Below are 22,186 nucleotides of genomic sequence, written 5' to 3'. Positions count from 1 at the left end.
ACGTTAGGGCGCTGGTTGGTGGAACAGATTCTCGTACTAAATGCAGTTGGATAAAGTCGGCGGATGCCAACGCAAGGAAGCGGTTCGAGCCCTTCGCTGTGCCCACGTGATCAGAGCTACTTGCGATAGTCGAGAAAATATTTTCCAGGTCATCCTGGAGCCAGTTTTGCCAAAGACATTGAAGCTTTTTAGAAACAAACGACCAGGATTCAGAGAAGCCGTAAAGCATTTCCTAGACAAGACAAAATGAGCGACATCGAAGAAAAGCAGATCCCCGGGCAAGAGCAGGCCGAGGGCACCGAAGAGAGCAGTTCGGCAGTGCGCAGACGCTCTTCATTCGAGGGCCGTGAAACAAAGAGACAGCGTCAGTCACAGCAATTTTCTCCCATCGCAGCAACATCCGCTTTCCACATGCACAAAGTGTCCACGCGCGACTCTACCATACCACCACCAGCCTCATCACCTCTCACCATTTCCTTTTAATCCGCACACCTGTTGCTGCTCAACCGTCACACAGCGTTTCTTCAAGAAGTTCTTCCAACAAGAACCTCGTCATGGCTGACATTAAATCTGAACCTCAAGGCACTCAAAGTCTCCCCCCTCCGTCACTGCCTCAGCTTGTGGCCGAACAACATGTTCCCATTCCCTCGAGCGACAAGGACTCACAGCGCCTGATCGTCGTGCTGTCCAATGCCAGTCTCGAGACATACAAGGCTTCCTCAGGTGGCCGTGGTGGTGCCAAGGACGACAAGTACTCGTTGCTCAACAGCGACGAGCACATTGGTGTCATGCGCAAGATGAACCGCGACATTTCGGATGCTCGTCCCGACATTACCCACCAGGTTGGTTGCTTCTTTATTCGCTCCCCTCCTGTCCCTCCTAATCAATGCGCAGTGTCTCCTCACTCTTCTCGACTCGCCTCTCAACAAGGCCGGCAAGCTCCAAATCTATATCCATACAGCAAAGGGTGTCTTGATCGAAGTCAGCCCCACCGTCCGCATTCCTCGTACCTTCAAGCGCTTCGCTGGTTTGATGGTTCAACTCCTCCACAGACTCTCCATCCGTTCAACGACGTCGCAAGAGAAGCTGTTGAAGGTTATTAAGAACCCCATCACCGACCACCTCCCTCCCAACTGCCGCAAGGTCACCCTCAGTTTCGACGCCTCCGTTGTTCGCGTGAGCGACTACATTGCCGACCTGGCTCCCAAGGAGAGCATTTGCGTCTTTGTCGGTGCCATGGCCAAGGGTAACGATACTTTCGCAGACGAGTTCAAGGACGATTCAATCTCCATCAGCAACTTCAGTTTGAGTGCCAGTGTCGCTTGCAGCAGATTCTGTCACGCTGCCGAGGAAGTCTGGGACGTCATCTAGATTCACAATCTTTGAGCATCTTTGCGATACTACAGAATCTACCCACAAAAGGACATCCGGAGGGGACCGCCCACTCGTTGTTTAGGCATCAGGAAATACAGTCCTTCGTATACGGGCTGCGCCGTAACTAGAGCGGTTACCGCTCGCATCGTTATATACCAGATCCATCGTTCCACTCGAGCCTCATCGCCCGCTATCAGTCTCTCTAAAGCCCGGTGAGAATAAGAGCACTTCAGCGCAAGGTCTTCCCTCAGGATAGTTGCATGGAATTTGGTTGGCTTCTTACAAACCTGCACGCGTTCCGTTCGGATCAGGGTCCCGAACAAATAAAATATCATTCGACCATCACCTCATTCTGAATCATTTACGTTCCGGAAAGTTACATCTGCCAGTGAAACCTACGCTCGACTATGTATCTACGCCTCCCAACACTTGACCGTCTCTCGTTGGACGGGTATCGCAGGATGATGTCCGCTGGTCGGTAAAAGTGCACTAAGTAGGGCATTTTTCCCATCCATGACCTGTCGTCGTATTTAGCTTGCATGAAGCGCACACTTTCTACGTGGCACTTTCGCCATACGCATACCGCTCCTGATCTGCCGCCGCACGGACGGTCTATTATATAGGCGATCGGTGACTAGGGTCTCCATTGGCGCTGAGGATCTTCTCCCGGTGCGTCCCGCCTAGCCTACTTTATACACTTATTTGTTGTCCACACCTACCGAAGCGCATCTTCCGGCCGCAGGAACACTTTTCCCCGTCAGCCGCGAAATATATGGAGCGTGCAGTAGTCTGGACGCGGATTTAACGTGTCCATGATCGAGTCGATATGGTTGTTCGGCTGGCTAGTCATGTAAGTGCTTTGGTGATTGATATAGTATAGGTGGTGTATCTCCTACCATTGTTTCCCTGCCGTTGACTCTGTTCCTTTCTTTAATTGCACAAGCCTGTCATGCCAGTATCACACGTAGGGTTGACTGTTTCTCACATCCCCTCTGCGTGCTCCTTTTTCCTCTCAGCACTCCAACCTCTAGGATACAAATACATCGGCAACCAAGGCGACTCCATCGGTTTCGGCACCGACGACGCTGATTTTTTCCTAAGTCCTGAGGCACCAGGGTAAGATTCTGAACTTGGCAAGTACAATCAAGTAATTCAGCTAAAATAGAATCACCACAGTGTCAACCGTAGCAATTCACATGTGGCATTTTCCGCGACCAGCAAAGCGGCGGTGAGGGATTTTTACGCAGCTGCTCTCACCGCTGGCGGTCGACCGAATGGTGCTCCTGCTTTCAGAGGCTGTAATGACTGTATCTTCAATGCTGCTGTTTTGGATCTCGATGGCAATAGTATCGAGGTCATCTATCATCAATTCGACGACGAAGATGCATACACTACGATCACTGGAGGTAGCCGTGTTCTGGATTGGAGGGAACGGATTGTAAATGATTTGGAAGACGAAGACAGAACGACCTTCGTCTCCGCAAGAAGCCAATATGAGACCGAGGATAAGTTCTCACCGAGCATCGCCAAAAGTACCTCGATGCCTGCAGTTCCAGCGGCATCATCAAGCTCGAGCTCCAACTCTGGTATCCACATCACTGGTAAAGCGATCATCGGCACCATACTCGGAGCGGCAGCCGGTGCAGCAGTTGCTTATGCCATGGTCAAGAGCGAGCAGGACAGTGCGCAACAAGAAGCAGAGTTCGCTGATAAGATGGCTCGGAAGTCTTCATCAAGAAGAGTAGCGAGTAAGCTACCCTGTATTGTCTACCCTGGTCAAGCTTCTCAGACAAACAAGGCGAAGACCGTATCAAGCTCATCGACAATGAACAAGAATGCACCAGTAGACAGACTGCCCAATGATGCGACTGAGGATGTACAGGCTCGACCAAGAACCAAGGTACACCGCAACTATAGCACCACGGAGTCGATCGTTGCTTCTAGAGTCATGGAAGAGTTCGGCGACAATGACGCCGAAATTCCTCTCCGACCACAAAAGCCTCGCTCATTGCGAGCCATAGACGCTGCTATGAAGCCACGATCGATAGACTCAAGGACTCATCACAAAGATTCCTACCTCTCTTTATCACCCACTTTGAGAGACGAGAAGAAGTCCGAGGCAGTCTACGTTCCAGCTTCCCAAGCTCTGATCCAGACTCCTCCCAAAATACGCCATGGTGTCCCATCGGTGATATCGCCAGGAAGACAGATTGAATACGTACCAGCATCTTTGGTTGTTCAACGGCCTACTATCTTTTCTCGTCGCGCAGTCACATCTCCTGCTTCCATATGCCATACAAATCGCCAGATTGGATATTCTCCGGCACAAGCTCAGGAGAACCCGTCGCAGGATCTTGTAGTCGTACGTCGGGATAGCGCAATGAGCATGCACTCAACACACTCGAATAAGAGCAGACATGGTCAGTCGTCTCAAAGAGAATCCCCTAGAACTCACCACGGTGAGCGCCAGGATATGTCTCCCGATCGAGCCAGTAGACACTCTCACCGATCTAACAAGCATCAAGACTATTCAGTCGTGAGCCGACGGAGTGAACACAGGACAGGCTCACCAGATCGGTTGAACAGACACCGCAATCCATCGAGTCATCATTCAGCTGTGTCTAAGAGGTCTTCTAGACATGGATCCAGCGCCCACAGGGATCGATCACCTTACGATGGGTCTGATGCGAGCACCATCAAAGCAAGCCAAGTCAATAGATCGCACCGTCACTCTGCAGCAGATCTGCCTCTGCCAGTCTCGAGGAAGACATCTGTGGTTTCTGCCGCAGAGTACGCTTTGCTGGAATCCCGAAGCACTTTCATTGCCTTAGGTGCGGATATGCCGCCCCGGGCATCTAGAAGGCCTTCACTGGTCTCAGCCATGGAGAGATCTCTTCCTTCATCTAGAGCTGCCTCGACAACATCGGCCCATCAAATTCCTCTGCCCGACTCTCGAACAGGTAGCATCATCAGCGGCATCCTGGGTCGTCGAGTCTCAGGACATACATCAGAAGAGCGATCGGCGGCTGATATACCATTGCCAGAGTCGCGCAAGACTAGTCTGGTGGGCAGTCTTCTCTGCAAGGATCCTATACCTCGCATCGATGATCTCGAGACAGTGGCTCCAGAGGACAGTATCTCTTGCGTTGCATCCCGCCATACTCGTCACGAGCGAAGTCCTTCTCGTCATCGGGAGCATAGTCATGACCGTGAGTCCCGGGAAACTGACCAAAGTAAGAGGCATAGACATAGATCACTACGCGGTGAAGGCTCGAGACGATCAAGCAGACAGTCAGAGTCTGGGCGTGATTCCACCACCAAGCCGTCGAGAGGTACTAGACATAGTGCCGCCAGTCTGCCCATTCACGGTAGAAGCAGAACAGGGATCGAGAGAGATGAGAAGCGAGGACAAAGAAGTTCCGTCAGTGTAGCTTTTGGAGGTCGCTGAAACGAGACCAGTTCATATGTCTTCTATTGTTCTTCTAGTACTGAAATGAGTGATTGTCGTATCGTTTTTGCTGCTATACTCGCAGCTGAATTCGATGAGTTGCTCTCGCCAATTCTATTCAATTACGGAATACATGAGGACACGTTGAGGAAAGTACGCCGGTGCTACTTTGACACGCTGCCAACGTACCTAAGGGTGTTCCATTTCCAGTGATGTGATAGTGGTGTTCCCGACTGATGGTTTGAGATGTTCTTGCAGGCCTGAAATAAGCTGAACAAATCGATCATCTGCTTGACGAATGACTTTGCTTTTTGTCATGAGGTCTTTGTGCAAAGAGTTGTAGAAGTTGTGGTGAATTACTGCTGCTCGTAATGGCACAGGCCCACATTGTCTGCCGAAGATCGTGATCACCAAGATTTTCGAAGCAGATGCTAAGGATCGCGATGGTTTGTACTGTGCGTATGGTGGGTTTTCGCATATACTCTGCTTCATCGAGACAGAATAAAGCTGCGTCTCACACAGATTTGTTCAAGACGTTCGAGATCCTTTTGTGGTCGTTCTACCTCAGTCCGTGATATAGATGCAGGTGGTTGACTTGGCGGATCAACAATAGGCGTATACTCTTCGATCACCAAAGTCCTTGGGTTCCTGTCTTTCCCGTTTCCGCGCAGCAGGAGGTTCCCTTACGCTATCAACTTCCGGAGCGCAGAGGTGTTCCTCCCCTCGGCGTTGGCAATTCGTGCATGTTGTTGCTCGGTCGCATTGGCACTTTCCGAGATTGGCAGATCCAACAAGGTCTTGGCCATCGTTGTCGTGTGAGTTTTTCGGACCAGGCGGCCTCTTCTGCGCATTCTTCCAGTCCTTCTAACGTTGTAAATGTTAACGTGTATATTCGTATGGTCGAGATGAACGGAGTGCAGTGTCCGTGGTCGTAGCCGAGCTTAAACGAGCTTGGAGACTGTAACCAACGCAAGGCGACGTGGTATTGAACGTGTGGCGGGCGCGTCGTGCATCGCGTCGCGAACGCAGCTCATAGGTCTTGCATACTACCGCGCGACCTTGTCAGCATTATAATGACTGTCGGCGGAGCGAAGTGATTAGAATACTCGAGGCCGCGGTCAACAGCAATGCTTAGTCAAAGGCGCGTTGCTGATCCCTCCGGAGTGTCTCTCCTTCGTTTCTGCCAACGCAGTTCTCTACACATCCGTGTGTGACGCGACAACACATCTCACATTCAATTTCCTGTTCTAGAGTCCCTTCCTGACCTTGCCTCATCAAGGCCATCAGATGTCACTGTCATGAGTTCCTGTCGGGCTGGACCCTTCATGACAACCGTTTTGCTTACCTGCAGCTCACCGAGTCGGAGAAGGGTCGACTTTAGCCCGATTTAATTCCACTGGACACACAATCAAGGGGAAACCACGCTGGACGAGACCGATGCTGCCTAGATTGTGCTTATTAATGATCACCTTCAGCCGACATGCTTGGCATGATCATCTCCTGACAGAGCTCTAACCAATTCTACTACCCGTTGACATACAACAAGCAAAACCGGGCGGGTTACTGTAAGCAGATGACAAGAGTGTGCATCGTCTACCAGAGTGCTGGACCAATCAGAGCCTTGAGATGCCGCCAAAGTATCTTTTTCGAACTTACAAAGAGTTGCTTGAGGGAGGCTCGGGCGAAGGAATGCTATCTCGGACGGACCAAGCACCAAAACTATGTGCGGCATCTCTAACGAGCCGATGCTTTGTAATGTTGAGTATCTTGAGACGAGCAACCAAGACGTGGACTCAATTGCCCCGGCCGGTGTCCAACTCGTCCACAGTTGCACCTGCCAGTATAAGTGCTGCGTGTTCCTGTTCGGTGACACTTGCCTATTGCAGCTCACCATCAACAAACACAAGTCAAGACCTCTTGACAGACGCAGCTAAATGATAACGTCTTCTCACGATTCACAAACCATGGCAGAAATATCCGAAACGAAAGAAGATGCTGTTGACGTCGTTAAAGCTGTAGATGATGCATCGACCGCGGATGACTACCTACATGGTAGCCGGCTGACTGCTCTCGTTGTGTCACTCATGCTCGGAATGTTCTTGGTCGCGCTCGACAATGTTCGTCTGACTGCTGCTTTACAACAACACGGAAAGCTAACGAGTTTTCGCCAGACCATTCTCGGCACTGCCATCCCCAAAATCACAGACGAGTTCCACGATCTCAATAAGGTATCATGGTATGGTTCGGCATACTTCATGACCTTCGGAGGTGGTCAGTCTTGCCTTGACCGGTGTATAGTCACACTGCTGACAACTCGCGTAGAGCACAGCCCTATAAAGTCGCGCCTAGTTTCAAGTTTTGCGCCACCGGCTGGACCTCTCTGCTAACCATAGCAGGGTTCCAATCAACATGGGGCAAGCTCTACAAGTATTTTTCGCTAAAGCTTTGGTACCTGATTGCCATGCTGATCTTCGAGATCGGAAGTCTGGTTTGCGGAGTGGCCAAAGATCCGACTACTCTGATCGTTGGCCGAGCGATCGCAGGCGTTGGTGGCTCTGGTGTTGCCGTCGGCGTCTATACCATGATCGGCTTCGCTGCCTCTCCTGAGAGACGTCCGCAGCTTCTAGGCTTTGTTGGAGCGACATATGGCATCGCTGCAGTTCTTGGTCCTCTCGTCGGCGGTGCTTTCACTGACAAAGTGTCATGGCGTTGGGTAAGACATGATCGTCCTCATTTGTGACGAGATACTAACAGTGTCATAGTGCTTTTACATCAACCTGCCGATAGGAGGGCTAGCGGCCATCGTCGTCTTCTTCTTCTTCAAAGTTCCACACAACGTCAAGCCTGTGCAGGCATCATTGAAGGAAAAGATTTTGCAGTTGGACCTTCTTGGAGCAGCTCTCATAATGGGTCTGATAGTTTCGTACATCCTAGCCCTACAATACGCCGGACAGACACACCCATGGGACAGCAGCCAGGTCATCGGATTACTGGTAGGTTCTGTCGCTATCGCTTCAGTCTTCGTGTGCTGGCAGTTCTATCAGAAAGAACGTGCTATGGTCGTCCCACGACTGGTAAGTTTTTCCTTGGCTCGCGCCTTGTCAACTAGTGAGCTGATGAATTTTCAGATGCTGCAACGCCACGTCTGGGTGGGCTCGGTCTTCATGTTCTTCTTCGGTGGCGCATACTTTATCCTTTTATACTACCTGCCAGTGTACTTTCAGAGCATTCACAACGCCTCTCCGATTGGATCTGGTGTCAGGATGCTGGCTCTGATCATTCCGTTGACAATTGCTGCCATTGTTCAAGGGTTCGCTTTACAAAAGATTGGTATCGTGCCTCTGTTCTGGATCGGTGGTGGTGCACTGGGAACAATCGCCGCTGGCCTTTTCTACACGATGGACGCCAACACTTCATCCGCTAAGTGGATCGGCTACCAGATCTTAGCCGGATCTACAACTGGTTGGACTTTCCAAGTTGCAATCGCGAACGCGCAGATCCACACCAAACCTGAGGATTTGTCTCAAGTCAGTGCGATCATCAACTGTAAGTCTTATTTATACTCAACGATTAGCTTGGATCATTGACTGACACTTGTTGCAGTTTTCCTCGTTATTGGTGGATCATTCTTCATCGCCGCTGTCCAATGCGCTTTCAACAATCAAGTGATCAAGGAAGTCGTGAAGAAGCTACCTGATCTCGACCCTGCTATAGTACTTGGCACGGGCGCAACACAAATTCGTGAACAGTTCACGGCCTCGCAGATATCCATTGTCCTCGACGCGTATATGGTTGGACTCAAAGCTGTTTTCGCCATCACGATTGCTGCTTTTGGCATTGCTACACTTGTGGGCTGTTTCGGAAGCTGGAAAAGACTTGATGAAGCAGAAATTAAGAAGGCCGCTGGAGGCGCTGTATAGCTGCGTGCCCGGAGTCGCTCAAGGTACACGGATGCACAAGCATTGATTGTGGCGGAGCATTGAACAGATGCAGTTTCGTAAAGCTGCTCAGTTAAGGAGAGGGCTCGGTATCACGTTCATGCCAGACCAGGTAGAAAAAAAATCCGAATCTTCGTTCAATCATGGTGAAGCAGACGGCAAACAAATCAATTTTACTGGCGACGACTCCTGTCAATGCCAAAGTGTCGACGCGAAACGTCACCAGAGCTCTCATCATCATTGTGTCTCTCATGCCAACCCATGCTCACTTCTGAATCTTCGAACAAGTTCGCGCTATCATGGGATTGAGACCAAGTTTACTTCGCTAAGGCATCGCTCCACAAAGAGCTGTCAGCGAAAAAACTGATCATACCGGCTATAGTGCATGGGTTGTGTGGCAGCACTTCTTTCGTTTCCATGCACAGCCATGTAAGAAGACCGCAGACCGCCATGATGCCTAGAATGACTTGCAACACAATCTTCGAGGGCTCATGTTGTTTGACTCGCCACTCCGTCATAGCCTCAATGGATGCTTGAACACTGGTCGGTGTGAAAAGGTCTTGTTTCTTCGTTGACAGAAGCTCTGCCATGTATATGCCATACAAACCTTGAGTGGCTATTGAGAAATTGTCGATGTTTGCTTCCCCGATCATGTCGTCAAGAAATACGGGTCTCACTTCCCGAGTGCCATTGACAACCATCTGGTAGTACCGGCTGACGTACGGGTTCCATGCGCGGGATGTCCCTCCTGTAACTATTATCTGGCTGGTGTCCCACTTGTCGAATTGATAGCCGACTTGCCAGGTTTCGACAGAGCCATTGCGTTCAGTGTCTACCACATTGGTAGTGACTCCCTCCAAGACCTTGGGTGTAATCGGCGGGTCAAGCTCCATGGAGGGATATAATAGCGTGGCATTGACTTGAACTTCGTCGACTACTTGCTTGCAAGACAAAGCATTGAAGTCAAGCATGTAATCCTTGCTATTTGGAAGTGGTGACCACTTTGCAATATAGAATACCAATGAGGGGCAGTCGGCGTCGTTGTCTGGAAATGTGAAGGTGCCAACATCGGGGTCCGGAAAAACGCTCACAGGACTCGAGCCGCCCGATGCTTGAATGATGTGCAGGTTCGTAATCTGCGAAAAATACGTCTCCTCGGGATAAACACTAAACGTGATGTTCGTGCCGAGCATGGAGGGCATCGGGTGCCCAACGCAAGTATTCAGGACATTCACTGGTACGCGCGTGATCACGGACTTGGAGTGTTTATCTCGGCCGAAGTCCATGTTGTGGTACACTGTGCGATTCGAGGTAGGAATGCAATCAAGTCTTGCTCTGACACCAGGAACAATCGCGTTGATCTGCGCGCCTTCAGCAGCAGAGGTGTTTGCGAAGGGAAGGCTCTCTGGACCTATCTGAATCGTGGATAGCGCAAGGTCCTTGTATGTCCAGAGTGGATACGTAGCGTTGTGATCCCAAATCTGTATCGTTCTTGGTCCCGCTCCGCTGTCATGTCGCGTGCTCTGGGCCCATGTCAGGTTGAACGCCGATGTTCTATTGGCAGATACCGGATACAGAACTGGCACCTGATCCAGAGAATATAGTCCTGATACGATGATGGTGAGGAATGGACTCAACAGCGCTGCCAAACTTACGAATACGACAGGCCAATACTTGTGTTTGGCTGCAGAAATCAACGCGAGCACAGACACTCGACCGTAGGTTTGGTAGTCCAGGACTTTGATAGTGCAACCTTGCGTATTCTGTAATGCGTCGTAGGAGCCTTTATCGCTCTTTTGCAACCACGATGGTAGCCATGATATCTTCTTGACGGCTTTTAAGCTCTGATCGTGAGCTTTTCGAAGGGGGAGAAAGGGTGCAAAAACATTAACCACATCCTCTAGTCCGCCAAACAACAGTTTGATGGATATCACGATCGCAGCTGGCAAGTACTGAGTGGCATAATTTGCAATCTCGAAACTTTGCCCTTCCGAATCTGTCAGTTTAGCGAAACCACGATGATCGTTGGACTTGGCCTGTAAGACCTCCAGGACAGCTATACACGCCAATGGTAGTAAGACTATTGCCAACTTGGTCGCAAATCTACTTCCCCAGGGGTGCCACCACAGTATACAGTGAGAAGCGTGTTGTGTTGTCCGACTGGCCTCTAAGACGTGGGCTTGCTTTTCGACTCCCAAAGCGAAAATGGTTCGACCACCCTCGTGACCGTTGACTAGAGAGAAGTTGTAATTTGCTAACTTCTGCTCGATTCTGTCATCAGACAAGTGGGCGGAGTCTCGTAATGACTCCTTGAATGGCACACTTGTCAGACATATGCTGATCGTGTCAACGGCACTGGCTGGTCGGCGTGGGACAACGTCCCAGGACCGTACAAAGATCAACACTGCGCAAAGACAGCGAATGATGGCAAAGGCGACGCTCATCAGGATGACCGAGACGCGATTGACAACGAGTCTTTCTTGGTGAAATGTAGCTGTGCCCATGATCCGGCGATCACTGGGTACTAGTAACCCTTCGGCTACAGTCTGCGCACCAATAGCATTAAACACTTGTGCAGCTCTTTCCATCATGACCTCTGCGTTCAAGAATGGCCGAAGCATTGCGTCTGAATTATCGCGACCTTGGATTACAGTCATGAGATTGAACATTCTGGCGTCACTAGCTTGAGCTTCCGTGATATCGTCAGAGTTGTAAAGCGTCAAGAACGTGGCAGTGGAGTTGTAAATTGCACCAGTGAGTCTGCTTCGATGTTGGACATCGAATAAATAGGACGAGTTTGCGTTACCTCCAGTCATGGTCAGAGGGCCTGTGCGGAGTTCTGGGTCGTTGTTGTACGCTATACTGTATTGTCCAAAAGTATAGCTAGGTCGACATATGATGGCACTTGACTTCACAATATCTAAGTTCTCATTGGAAAGAGTAAGGAGCATCACAAGACGCTGATCATCTTCCGTGGCATTCTAGCAGCTTGCAAGAAAGCTATGCGGGACGAAATTCTCTGGTGGTAGATTAGGCAGAAGCTTGAAGCGCTGTGTTGCATCCATTCGCTGTTGATCCAAGACAGACAAGCCACAAGACTTTGACACTATAGTAGCATTGAATGTGTAGTTGAGGTAGCTGGGTCTAGAGAATGGAGTGATTGTAATTACGGCAATCTCACACGCCAGGTCGACGACAAACGTGTCCAGAGATGTGGTCAGCATTTAATCTGGAGGCAATTCCATGCCATCTTCTGGGATCGCGAATGATTGAGTGACCATGGTGTTGGTGGTTCCGTTTGGATATGGCTGCTGATTGGTGTAGATGCCTGTCAATATCTCGCTTGCATTTGCGCTCACTCCAATATTCCTGATTCCGTCGACCTGGAATTCGTTGATCAAAAGGACAGACACAGAGTGTTTTGAGACAATCATAGGTCGTGTGAATAGTAGACCAGTCGACACAATGATCTATCGAAGGTCGGCCGGATTTCGTGTGAGGCAGTATTGACCTACAGATATCTTGAACAATAGAGAGCCAAGTCCTGTGCACAGAACAGCCCAGTCACAATACCTTGCTGCCTTATAGAGAGTGATAGGTTGAAAGGCAAAAATATAATCAAGACAAACAGTACGAGATGCTGGCTGGGGATGGCGTGTCATTGAGTACCAAGGTGCGAGCATTCTGCAGCAACGATCCAGTTGGGACCATAGTATCACGAAAACGGTGATAACTATATCGTCAGCATTGTTGAGAGCCATGAGCATCGTCACTTACTAGCAATCGGACCATATCGCCATGCGTAGTGATTGTTACTACCTTGGTGACTTAGCCCATCTTTGGATTCGGACACGAAGTAGAGCCACTACTGTGACCATGCAACTGAGGCTCATACAAGCGAACGCCACAATAGTCGACTTCCACAGCCAGAACGATTTCCAATATGGTAGATTCGGAGGTCTTTCGACAACAGAGACAGGGGGCTTCTTCGGCGGAGCCTTCAGTGTCGCCTCTTGGTCTGAGCACAGAAGTCGAGTGGCCACACCTGTATGCGAATGGTCATCTCCATCTTGACGGTCGTTGTCTGTGCCTTCCCGGGTCGAATGGTCTCTTGAGCGAACACTTCGAAAAGAGTGATCCCGTTGTAGTGACTCCGAAGGTATCGCAGATGCAGTGTCCGAAAGTCCCGACATATGCCTTGGTGATGTGGATGATGTCGCATGACTCATAACGTGCGAATCAGGCGACATATTGAGTGTATCTTCAGTCCGAGCAACGATGTCTGGACGAAGTGTCCATATTACAAAAACATGAGGGCTCTGTCCAGAGCGTTGTGGTTAGTAGCGAACAACACCAGATAAGTAAAGCCAATTCGATACAAGTCCAACATCGCGGTGTTATTATGAGCTATTGATCCGGCTGCATACATACTTCCTGGGTACATACTGACTTGGCGGCGCGTGAATCCGACTTCGTAGTGGTCGCAAGATGCAGTCGGTGCTGTCGGCCAGTATAAGGGACTACACGCAGCAACAACATAGCCCTAGAGAACCAGGCAGATGCTGAGGGAAGGGAAGTACTTTACTTCACGACCTAGATCGCGGTAAGCTAGCCTGGATTCACCTTAATCATGGCCTATATGATCGTCGCATGAGTGCAGCATGCGTTTTCCTGGTGGCGGAGTAAGGCTGAGGTTGGGTCCGCGAGCTGTGCATTATGCAGATTGTTTCCCCACCAGTGACACTTCGGAGATATGTTAAGGTGATATCGTGTAACGACAATACGGGATCCGTCTACTGAGACGTAAAGTTGGAGCAAAATTGAGGAACCGGATGTGGCAGAGCACAAAGCCCTTGGCAAATCGTGGGCCTTCATAATTGACTCCTATCTTTCTAGAGTTGGTCTTTTTGCTCTACTTATACCGCTTTTTCGATGTGAATTTTCGAAGACACCATAGACGAGTTTGAATTAGACAATGATGATGTAGCAACCAAAAATCTGCCGACCAGATACGTTTGGCCGTCTTTCAGGGATGTAGATTTAGGGTGCTTTTTAGATCTATGAAGCCTTTATACCTCAAGCCAAAAACTGGAGATAGCTTAGAAGACTCAACAGGTACGCGTGTGCTGAAATAATCGATCAGTTGCTCACGATGAAACATTAGAACGGGAAGTAGCTGTGAGTGCGAAGATCTGGGAAGCAGTTTCAACCGGCTGACTGCAATATCGGAATGCGGTAGACACTAATCTGTATGCCCATGCTAAGCATCCGCAATTCGAAGAAAGTCGTCACAACAACAAAGCAACTCTACCATAACGATGCTACCGAGCGACCATCTCTGCTTTCCTCGCCATGCATGCTAAAGCTCTCACTGCGCCATGAAGAATGCAACAGATGTTCCTTGTGTCCCAAAAGCCACTCTTTTCGAGCTTTTATCTTCTCCTTCAGCCTTTTGTACTACTGGTGTGTTCGTCCATACGTTATGAACTTTGGCTTGGGTCTCGGCTCGGGCTTGGTGACTGCACCTTTTTGACTCAATCGACCGCCGGTGGGTGAAGGGGTTGTGGTCTACGAAGAAAGCAGTGAGTATACTGCTCTGGATCTCTTCACCACGCCTACCAATTCACCGTGTTCTGTGGGGCCTCTACCTTGTTCCAATCACCCACCTCTTGGATCCTGTCGGCCTCAGGCAAGGCAGTGTAATTGGGCTCGGACGGGATCGGCTCTGACAGCATCGGCGCGTCGGGCATTGGTTCGTCGGCAACTTCTTCCACATCGCGGCACAACGGCTGAACGAACTGTTCCTTGGTATCGTCTCGGACATACACGGCGTATGTGGGCGTACCCTGCATCCAGCTATCTGCGTTGAGAATATCGTTGAGCTTGTCAAACTGCTCGACCTTCTCGTCGTTGTACAACCGCCACATGTTGTTTTGGATGTCGTAGATGTAGGTCCAGTAGTGACCATGTCCCGTGCTACCACGATGGAAGAACACGGCATGAAGACGGTACTTCAGCCTCTCAAAGTCAGGTCCTGAGAACTGTTTGGCGATGCTCCCTTCCAGCTCTCGTACTTCCTTGTCTATGACGGTCAGACGGGCACGCTGGAGGATGCTCTCTTGTTGGAGATCTAAGGCGAGTGACTCGGGAACGTTGAGAGCGTCGACGCCTACTTCTGCAAGTAGTGCATCCACTTCATGAAGAGTCGCTAACCATTCACCTACACCATCGAGTGCTGACGGTCCATCAATACCGACCTCGGTCTTCTGTATGATTTCTTTCTCGGCCTGGAGACCACGTAGACGTCTTCGCCACTCCCAGCATTGCTTGCGTCGAGCGAGGATGGCGTCATCCTCTGAGTAGCGATCCATGTACAGAGTCTCTTCGAGTCTGATGCGATCAACGCTCTTGACTGGCTTGCCGTCGCGACCCAGACGAATCCGATTGATGCTGATCTGGAGAATAGGTGGGAAGGACTTCAAGGTCTTGTACACGTTGACTGGCTTGCTGGCTTCTGGTTCCAGATGAAGGTCAAGGACTCTATCAAGAGCAGAGTAGATGTCGGTAGGCTCGTATGGAGGCAACAGCATCAAGTTGGTGAAGTCGTCTTCCTTCGTCGAAGCTTGCTCGTCTTCGGGAATAATTGTGTCCATAATCCGCATGTTGAAGATACTGAAACCAAGCAGTCAGTATATTGGCTTGTGCAAGTGAAAAAGTACTTACTCCCGAAGTTGGTCCAGCTGCTCTCCCTGAGCGTCTTGACCAAGCGGCTTGATGGAAGCTCTCAGTCTTGTCAATAGCTCCTCCATGACTTCCGCGACATCTTGTTGTTGTCTGGCAGCCTCCTCTGCTTTCTCGAGGTTCGTCCTGGTTTGCTGCGAGGGTGTTTCGGGCCTTCTAGGCGGTAATGGCGGGGCAAGGAGTTCGCCTTCCTTCTCTGCCTTCGGCGTAGCTGGCGGGGTAAGCACAGCATCGTCTTGTAATGTCGTTGAACTGGCTTGGGAGACTGTTGTCAGCTCCTCCACGCTACCAGAAGTCGCCACATCGGCAGGGTGGCTCTCGCTCTCGGTTGTGGTCATGTTGACGTCCACTGCCTCGTCCTTCTGAGAACCAGTGGTATCTGCTTCTGGATTAGAGGGCTTCAAGAAAGCACGGCAGACCAGATCCGCCTCAGGTCTGACAGCCGGTCCGCGGTCCTTGATCATTCGCTCGAACAGGTGGCGAAGATCGTTGGTGAGGCTCTGGAAAGACTCGATCTCATACACCGGGCGATGGAGGTTGCCAACCCGCTCTTCTTTAGCGCCTTGAGTTGTAAGATCGTACTTGTACTTATCGAAGTCGAGGACCAGTTCTCGGAGAGGCTTGATGGTGAAGTAGTACTGGAGAAGACTGTTGAGGTAGCAAGTATTGCCGTGGCTGATCAATCCGACTGGCCAGGTTTCTGTCGAAGGCTTACGATCTTCCATAGCTTTTCGAATGGTCGATACTGCTCTGTCCTTGACAGGACCATCTGGAGCCATACCAAACACCACTTCCAGCACCTCAGGGTCTACGCCGTCGAGATTTTCGATCTCGAAATGTTTGAGAGCATCTTCAAGAGACATTGCTGCGGGTGTCATCTCGCCAGTGGCAAGCCAACTTTGTAACATTTCGCTTTTGCGGTGTGCGGTAATCAATTCAATGGCTTGACGCGCAAGATCCTTGGTTGATGGATCATCGTTGACCTGAAGGACTTTTGTCAGTAACGGGAACAATGCCGAGCTTTTGAGCAAGCGATAGAGAAGGCAGATAGGACCTGCTGCCCAGGCGGGTGGTATAGTGTTTACTTGTGCGACTGTGCAAACAGCGAACGAGCAAACAGACGTTGCGTTTGGGGGGGCGAAGCTAGTGGTTTCGTGAATCTTTCCAGGCTTAAAAAGCGCGAACGTGAAATTGGAGACGGAAAAAGGTGCACAGCAGAAAATTACTCACTTTGACACCATAAAGTGCGACTATCATATCGTCAGGCTGGGTGGCATCAGCGCCAAGCCATGAAAGTGCCTGTTCGTTTGTTTCAACAGCTGCCAAAGTTAGCTTGGGGAATCATAGGATTTATCGTAGATCTGAACTCACTATCCGCGGCAGCATCAATTAGTGATCGACTCTTCCTGGCATGACCCAATGTCTTCAGGGCTAACTTCAGATCGGCCTGTCCTTGAGGCCCAGTGTCCGACCAGCGTGATCTGTAAATACCGATGACATGTTCGTCGCTGATCGTGTGCTGTGAGTCTTGATCAACACCAAGAGCCTTGTATGCTTGATTGATATCCTGCGTATTTCATTAGCCCCAGACATGGCACAATCAGCGAGTCGGCCATACCTTCTTGCTCAAGACGTCCTGAGATGCGAGCGTAGATGACTTCATGATCAGTAGCTCGCTCCCTCTGTTGGTCGCGAGATCGTGAAGACAATCGAAATAGTACGGCCCTTCTGAAGGGTCGCTTGCAGCCTGGCGGTCATAGCAGAAGGCGATGAGACGATCCGAGAAGTCACCGAGAGCACCAAGACTAGCATAATACCTAACTCGAGGGTCAGCCCTAACTCTCGTTTTGTCTAATTGGATTGAACTCACGGATGGTCCTCTTCTCCTGAAGCCAAGTTGCGTCCAGGAACTTTATCATCTGCACAACAGTTAGCGTATACATCGTACAGAATTGTTGACTTGTCGTACAGGCTTGGGCACTCAACGTGCGTGCCATATCTAACTTTGCATCCTGATAAGTCGGTCGAGAGGGATTGGGCGTTGCATGGCTAGCACAATAGTCGTCAATCAAGTATTGCACCTCCACGATCAGTTTCTCAAGAGTATGACGCAACAGATCCGGGTCGTCAAATGACATTGGCGAAGGCAGCTTCCATTGGTCCTCGCCTTCAGTGTCTTCGCCCCTCGTGAAACCCAAACGGTAGAGTATCGCATCACAGTCTGTTCCGAAGGCTTCCATGAATTTCTTGTTCCTAGCGGGAAAGCTGCGTCTAGCATTGCTTGTGATCAGGGAATCCGAGACGTATCTCTTGAGGCGAGTGAAGACGTCCAAGGGAGTTGCCAATTTTACACCGGCGCGATCCGGGGTACTTTCTAGGATACTCTCATGGCGTCTACTCAAGGCTTGTGCATCGGTGAGAAGTAGGATGTCTGCTTTGGACAGGACAGGTTGCTCGTATGCAACGTGAACGTGTGCTTGACATGCAATGTTGGAGCACTCAAAGTGGTAGCTGACTTGTGAGGAGTCGGTCGACTGGTGGCGAAGATGATGCAGCGGGTAAACGCTATTGGGACATGGTTGTCTGCAGCCAGTGTCTGGGTAGTCGAGAGTGAGGGTGAGGTAAAGGCGGCATTTCCTGCAGGAAGCAGCGACTGTCCAGCGGGTATCCTGCTGGGCTGCCTCATCGATACGCGGCAAGTTACATCTTTCTAAGTGAGAGTAGTATTCGTGCTTGCAGCTGCCTCTGTCCAAGACCAAAGGCGGACCAGTACGAGCATCGCCATCGAACTGTGGAGGATTGTCGACGAGGATGTTGCGGTTCGAGTGTACGGATTGGGGATCGAGCCGGAGGAGATCATGCAAGAACTTGGGCGCAGTCTTACCTATCACGAGGACGTGGTTAGCGAGTCCATCTTGAAGTAGATGTTGTGAAGGCGGCTAGTAAGTTACCAGGTTGCGAAGCCCGGAGAGACATGGCCGTAACTCTGTCGTGGGAAGTCTAGGAGAGAGGGAGTGGTTGGCCGGAGAAGTCTCAACAGACAACAAGTGGGGATCGACTCGTGGTCGTAGGGAATGTTTCCTTCGAACTGTCGCGTTAGGCAATCACAAGATTTGGGCCAGTCGCTGCTCACATTCACATGGAAAGCATTTACGTCAGAGACGCCAGCCATGGAAGGTGCATGCACGAGCCACAATCCCGCGCCGCCTTCCGAAGCCCTTAGCGCGTCAAAGGTCAGCAGCGAGTGCCAAGAGCGGAAAGCGCGACACCTCACGAGCCGGCAGCAGCGACACCATCATCTGGAATCGAGCTTGACAGTCCTCCCGCCAACGACGTACTCGATCAACATCAACATGGCTTCACAAGAGGAGCAACCCTACCGCGCCAAGGACTCTCTGGGCTCCGCGATCAAGGCCGCCATGGTCACCACTGGTGCTGGTCTCTTCGTCTCGACCGTCCAAAACACCCTCACCAAGCAGAACCATGGTGCTATGGGCGCCTTCACAAAGTTCGGTGGAACTACCGCTGTCTACGGTATGCGATTGAAGCACCATTGGCCGGAAGAAGCTATCTAACAACCCCGCCAGGCGCCATGGGAGCCGCCTACGAATTCACCAGGTGCGCATCAGCCAACCTTAGACAAAGAGACGACGCCTGGAACTCCGCCTGGGGTGGTCTCGCCGGTGGTGCAATGCTCGGTCTCAGACGTACGCTACAACGACTCCAATGAGTCCACCAATGCAATTGCTAAGCTCCTCACAGTCCGCACCGCTCCCGCCGTCGCTGGTTACGGAACTGCTCTGGCTGTGATCCTCGGTACCTGGCACTTTGCTGGTGGCAAGATCACCGGCTACCAAGTTGATGACACAGTGGACGAGGTTGCCCGAAAAGAATACTTGCGCAAGAACAGAAGGAGACCAATGGAGGAGACTCTTCAGCAGGTCGGCGAGGGACGCGGTATGATGATCCGACTCCTCTGATAGAGGCACACACGCTAATGATGACAGGAATCTACGGACCTGGATACCCCGAGAGAAGAGCAGAGAGACTCCAGCAAAACTACGGCATCCAAGTGCCAACCGCTGCTTCTTCATAGACTCTCAATATTTGTAGATACCTTTTACGCCGTTATTTCCTCTGTCCAAGATCATACCTTCGAGATACTCATATAATCCTGGGCGGCTTCGCGTGAAGCATGACACGATCGTCTTACATATTGGCCGGAACCACATGCGCAGGACGGTCGCTCGGAGCGGGATCGTCTTTGCTTTTCATTGACACCACATATGCCATGATTTGTGCCTGAATGGCAAGTATAGTGAAGAGTCCACTGAGTGCGCGTTACGCGAACTAGAATAGACTTTCATAGTCTGCCGTTCATGCTTCGACATATGATTGCAAGTGGTATATGAGAAGATGAACCAGTATCTGATCCCCCGTCTGTCTGATCTCTCACCTATAGCATACAACTTCCATCCTGAATATCTGCCAACCTCGTTATGATGAGGATTGTGCAAGTGACATGTCAATTCTGTAACACGGTTGTTCCCCGGAGGCAGGAACACCCGCTTCCACTCCTTCAGCCCCGCATCATGATCGAAGTGGGGGACGAAAAGATCGTCATCCAAAGAGGCACAAACAGAACAACGACAAGGGCAGCACAACCTAGATGAAGTGTGCTGGTCTTGACACAACCAACAGGTAAGGTCGATAGGTACTTCCCACAAAGCACCTGCATGCTACACCGCCCTGTTGAGGCTCCTTGGAAGAACGTCTGAATACCCGCCGATCATTTTCACCGCGGGATTTTGTTCGCTCGTCCAAGACCTCTGATACAACTCTACATATCAGTACTGGTGACATCAGGATCGAGCTGCTGTGCTCATGTGCCGTGCTGCGAGACAAGACTTCTATATGCGCTACTCTCCCACTTCGCTTTTGTCTATCATCCATCTCTGACACAGCCCACTTTTCTAAGCAGACACTCTTAAGCCATCTTCTCTCTCCATGACTACCATTGCCGTGAATCCATCACCAAGACTCGAGATGAGTGAGCAAGAACGGTTCTTCCGGTACTTCCAGACCGAAGTCGCTGGTATGTGCGCTGCACCATATCGTCAGAAGATCGAGACAGGACATATTTTCTGACATACTATACTCCAGCATTGCAGGAGCAGATGCAGATCATCCAGGATCATGGCACATCTGGTGGCGAACGAGCGGATGCCATCGACCACTGCCTAGCTGGCATATCGAGACTTTCCAACGACGTGAAAGACATTTCTGGATCTCTTCCAGCGCATGATCAACGAACATACAGCGAGGTCAATACCACTACCCATTATAGCCAACAGTCCTTGGAAGTTGATGTTGACCTTTTGTAGGCCATTAAAGCACTGTCCGAGAAACTCCAGAAGACACGAGCTCAAGCAGCACCGAAGCCCAAGTTTGCGTTCAAGAAGAAGAATGCCTCTGCAATCTCTATCAACGATGCAGCGGAATTAGCAGCGAGGAAGCGCCTCCTTCAGTCTAACAGCAACTTCTCATCCGGAGTCTTCTCTTTTGCAACGACGCCATTGACTATGCCACATACACCTGCTAACGGGCCTGTCATCGATGACTCTAAGCCTGATGATACCAATACGACCACCGATGGCATTCGCAAACTCTCCTTCTCCAGAGCCGACAAAATTCACATCTCCAATCACAACAACATACATGTCATGCTACCTTCTTCAGCCACTCACGCGACGAATGGCACGTCCGGTACTGTCACCAACGTCCGTGATAGCGTAATTGATATGAGCATTGCTTCTACTTCTGCATTTGCAACTCTTACACTGAAGAACATCAAAAAGTCACTGATTGTGTGTGGACATGTTGACGGTGCAATTCACATCACAAATGTCAGCAATACCGTCTTGGTGGTGGCTACGAGACAATTCCGTATGCATGAGAGCAAAAATATCAAAGTCTACATGCTTTGCAAGAGCAGGCCTATCATTGAGGATTGTGAGGGTATCGAGTTTGCAGAATTACCAGAGTGTTATGTAAGTCCACATCTCCTCTTTAACATCGAAGAAGTTGAGATTCTTACGCTAACAATTGACACAAGGTTACAGAAAAGGACAAAGAAGTCGCAAATCTGTATGACCAGGTCGATGACTTCAAGTGGCTCAAGGCAGAGCACAGTCCGAACTGGAGCGTACTCGATAACGATAAGCGTATCAGGGATGAGGTCTGGAAAGAGGTAGTGCCAGGCAGTCCTAAGAGTGGTGTCGAGGAGATTCTGAAAGCAGTCGGTATTTGATGTGTCGCAAATACACATTGAATATCAATTGTCTCCTGGCCTCCCGGACGGAAGTGTCTCGACAGAAGGTGACTCTTGCATATCAACAAATACCTAGGTGTCGTGTTTATCCTTTCGGCCGAGCTGTAGTCCTTGTGACCCTTCAAACACGTTGACGATGTCACATAAAAGTGCAGCATCGTCATGAGCAGACATTTGAGCTACCACAAGAAGATTAGTGTTCCGGTGGTGACTCGCGTGGTGGCTGGGAATCATGATGAACAAGCTTCTCCGCAAGACCGTCACACGTCGACGCGTTTCGCCAAGTCGGATTCTTCTCGCTCTTGCCTCCATCTCATTTAACTTGTCTCTGCATTTACTCGTGACGCATTGATC

At 50.4% G+C, this 22,186-nt stretch overlaps 9 protein-coding genes across 9 annotated transcripts; 5 read left to right on the top strand and 4 right to left on the bottom strand.

Moving 5' to 3' along the window:
- Window positions 1-554: 554 nt before the first annotated feature.
- AUEXF2481DRAFT_69020 (uncharacterized protein) lies at window positions 555-1,371 on the top strand (the record flags this gene model as incomplete). The annotated part of the gene is made up of 2 exons (XM_013485090.1): window positions 555-842; window positions 895-1,371. 2 exons carry the CDS (start codon window positions 555-557, stop codon window positions 1,369-1,371), a joined length of 765 nt encoding a protein of 254 aa, XP_013340544.1.
- Window positions 1,372-2,016: 645 nt separating this feature from the next.
- AUEXF2481DRAFT_442327 (uncharacterized protein) lies at window positions 2,017-4,964 on the top strand. The gene is made up of 2 exons (XM_013485128.1): window positions 2,017-2,490; window positions 2,551-4,964. Exons 1-2 carry the CDS (start codon window positions 2,324-2,326, stop codon window positions 4,820-4,822), a joined length of 2,439 nt encoding a protein of 812 aa, XP_013340582.1. The 5' UTR covers window positions 2,017-2,323; the 3' UTR covers window positions 4,823-4,964.
- A 1,822-nt stretch (window positions 4,965-6,786) lies between these two features.
- On the top strand, window positions 6,787-8,742 carry AUEXF2481DRAFT_7998 (uncharacterized protein; the record flags this gene model as incomplete). Its single annotated transcript, XM_013485013.1, has 6 exons — window positions 6,787-6,939; window positions 6,994-7,093; window positions 7,219-7,535; window positions 7,585-7,896; window positions 7,951-8,368; window positions 8,426-8,742. 6 exons carry the CDS (start codon window positions 6,787-6,789, stop codon window positions 8,740-8,742), a joined length of 1,617 nt encoding a protein of 538 aa, XP_013340467.1.
- A 335-nt stretch (window positions 8,743-9,077) lies between these two features.
- On the bottom strand, window positions 9,078-10,496 carry AUEXF2481DRAFT_91626 (uncharacterized protein). The gene is made up of 2 exons (XM_013485118.1): window positions 9,368-10,496; window positions 9,078-9,300 (listed from the first exon to the last, which is right to left on the bottom strand). The coding sequence occupies exons 1-2, from the start codon at window positions 10,044-10,046 to the stop codon at window positions 9,275-9,277; spliced, it is 705 nt and encodes a 234-aa protein (XP_013340572.1). The 5' UTR covers window positions 10,047-10,496; the 3' UTR covers window positions 9,078-9,274.
- A 69-nt stretch (window positions 10,497-10,565) lies between these two features.
- AUEXF2481DRAFT_43425 (uncharacterized protein) lies at window positions 10,566-11,398 on the bottom strand. Its single transcript, XM_013485062.1, has 2 exons — window positions 11,042-11,398; window positions 10,566-10,968 (listed from the first exon to the last, which is right to left on the bottom strand). Exons 1-2 carry the CDS (start codon window positions 11,379-11,381, stop codon window positions 10,928-10,930), a joined length of 381 nt encoding a protein of 126 aa, XP_013340516.1. The 5' UTR covers window positions 11,382-11,398; the 3' UTR covers window positions 10,566-10,927.
- A 1,169-nt stretch (window positions 11,399-12,567) lies between these two features.
- Window positions 12,568-13,425, bottom strand: AUEXF2481DRAFT_91625 (uncharacterized protein). The gene is made up of 2 exons (XM_013485117.1): window positions 13,192-13,425; window positions 12,568-13,079 (listed from the first exon to the last, which is right to left on the bottom strand). The coding sequence occupies exons 1-2, from the start codon at window positions 13,297-13,299 to the stop codon at window positions 12,576-12,578; spliced, it is 612 nt and encodes a 203-aa protein (XP_013340571.1). The 5' UTR covers window positions 13,300-13,425; the 3' UTR covers window positions 12,568-12,575.
- Window positions 13,426-14,375: 950 nt separating this feature from the next.
- On the bottom strand, window positions 14,376-18,477 carry AUEXF2481DRAFT_7996 (uncharacterized protein; the record flags this gene model as incomplete). The annotated part of the gene is made up of 8 exons (XM_013485012.1): window positions 14,376-15,432; window positions 15,484-16,484; window positions 16,732-16,820; window positions 16,873-17,068; window positions 17,120-17,318; window positions 17,372-17,420; window positions 17,471-18,385; window positions 18,453-18,477. 8 exons carry the CDS (start codon window positions 18,475-18,477, stop codon window positions 14,376-14,378), a joined length of 3,531 nt encoding a protein of 1,176 aa, XP_013340466.1.
- Window positions 18,478-18,754: 277 nt separating this feature from the next.
- On the top strand, window positions 18,755-19,955 carry AUEXF2481DRAFT_91623 (uncharacterized protein). Its single transcript, XM_013485116.1, has 4 exons — window positions 18,755-19,035; window positions 19,089-19,208; window positions 19,264-19,458; window positions 19,509-19,955. Exons 1-4 carry the CDS (start codon window positions 18,855-18,857, stop codon window positions 19,595-19,597), a joined length of 585 nt encoding a protein of 194 aa, XP_013340570.1. The 5' UTR covers window positions 18,755-18,854; the 3' UTR covers window positions 19,598-19,955.
- A 553-nt stretch (window positions 19,956-20,508) lies between these two features.
- Window positions 20,509-21,811, top strand: AUEXF2481DRAFT_32503 (uncharacterized protein; the record flags this gene model as incomplete). Its single annotated transcript, XM_013485035.1, has 4 exons — window positions 20,509-20,596; window positions 20,665-20,825; window positions 20,886-21,551; window positions 21,617-21,811. 4 exons carry the CDS (start codon window positions 20,509-20,511, stop codon window positions 21,809-21,811), a joined length of 1,110 nt encoding a protein of 369 aa, XP_013340489.1.
- Between the last annotated feature and the right edge of the window lie 375 nt (window positions 21,812-22,186).

Source organism: Aureobasidium subglaciale (assembly GCF_000721755.1).
Source record: "Aureobasidium subglaciale EXF-2481 unplaced genomic scaffold scaffold_24, whole genome shotgun sequence".
In the NCBI taxonomy this organism is placed as follows: domain Eukaryota; kingdom Fungi; phylum Ascomycota; class Dothideomycetes; order Dothideales; family Saccotheciaceae; genus Aureobasidium; species Aureobasidium subglaciale.
The sequence above is the reverse complement of the archived record's forward strand: the minus strand, read 5'-3'. Positions and strand labels throughout refer to the sequence as shown.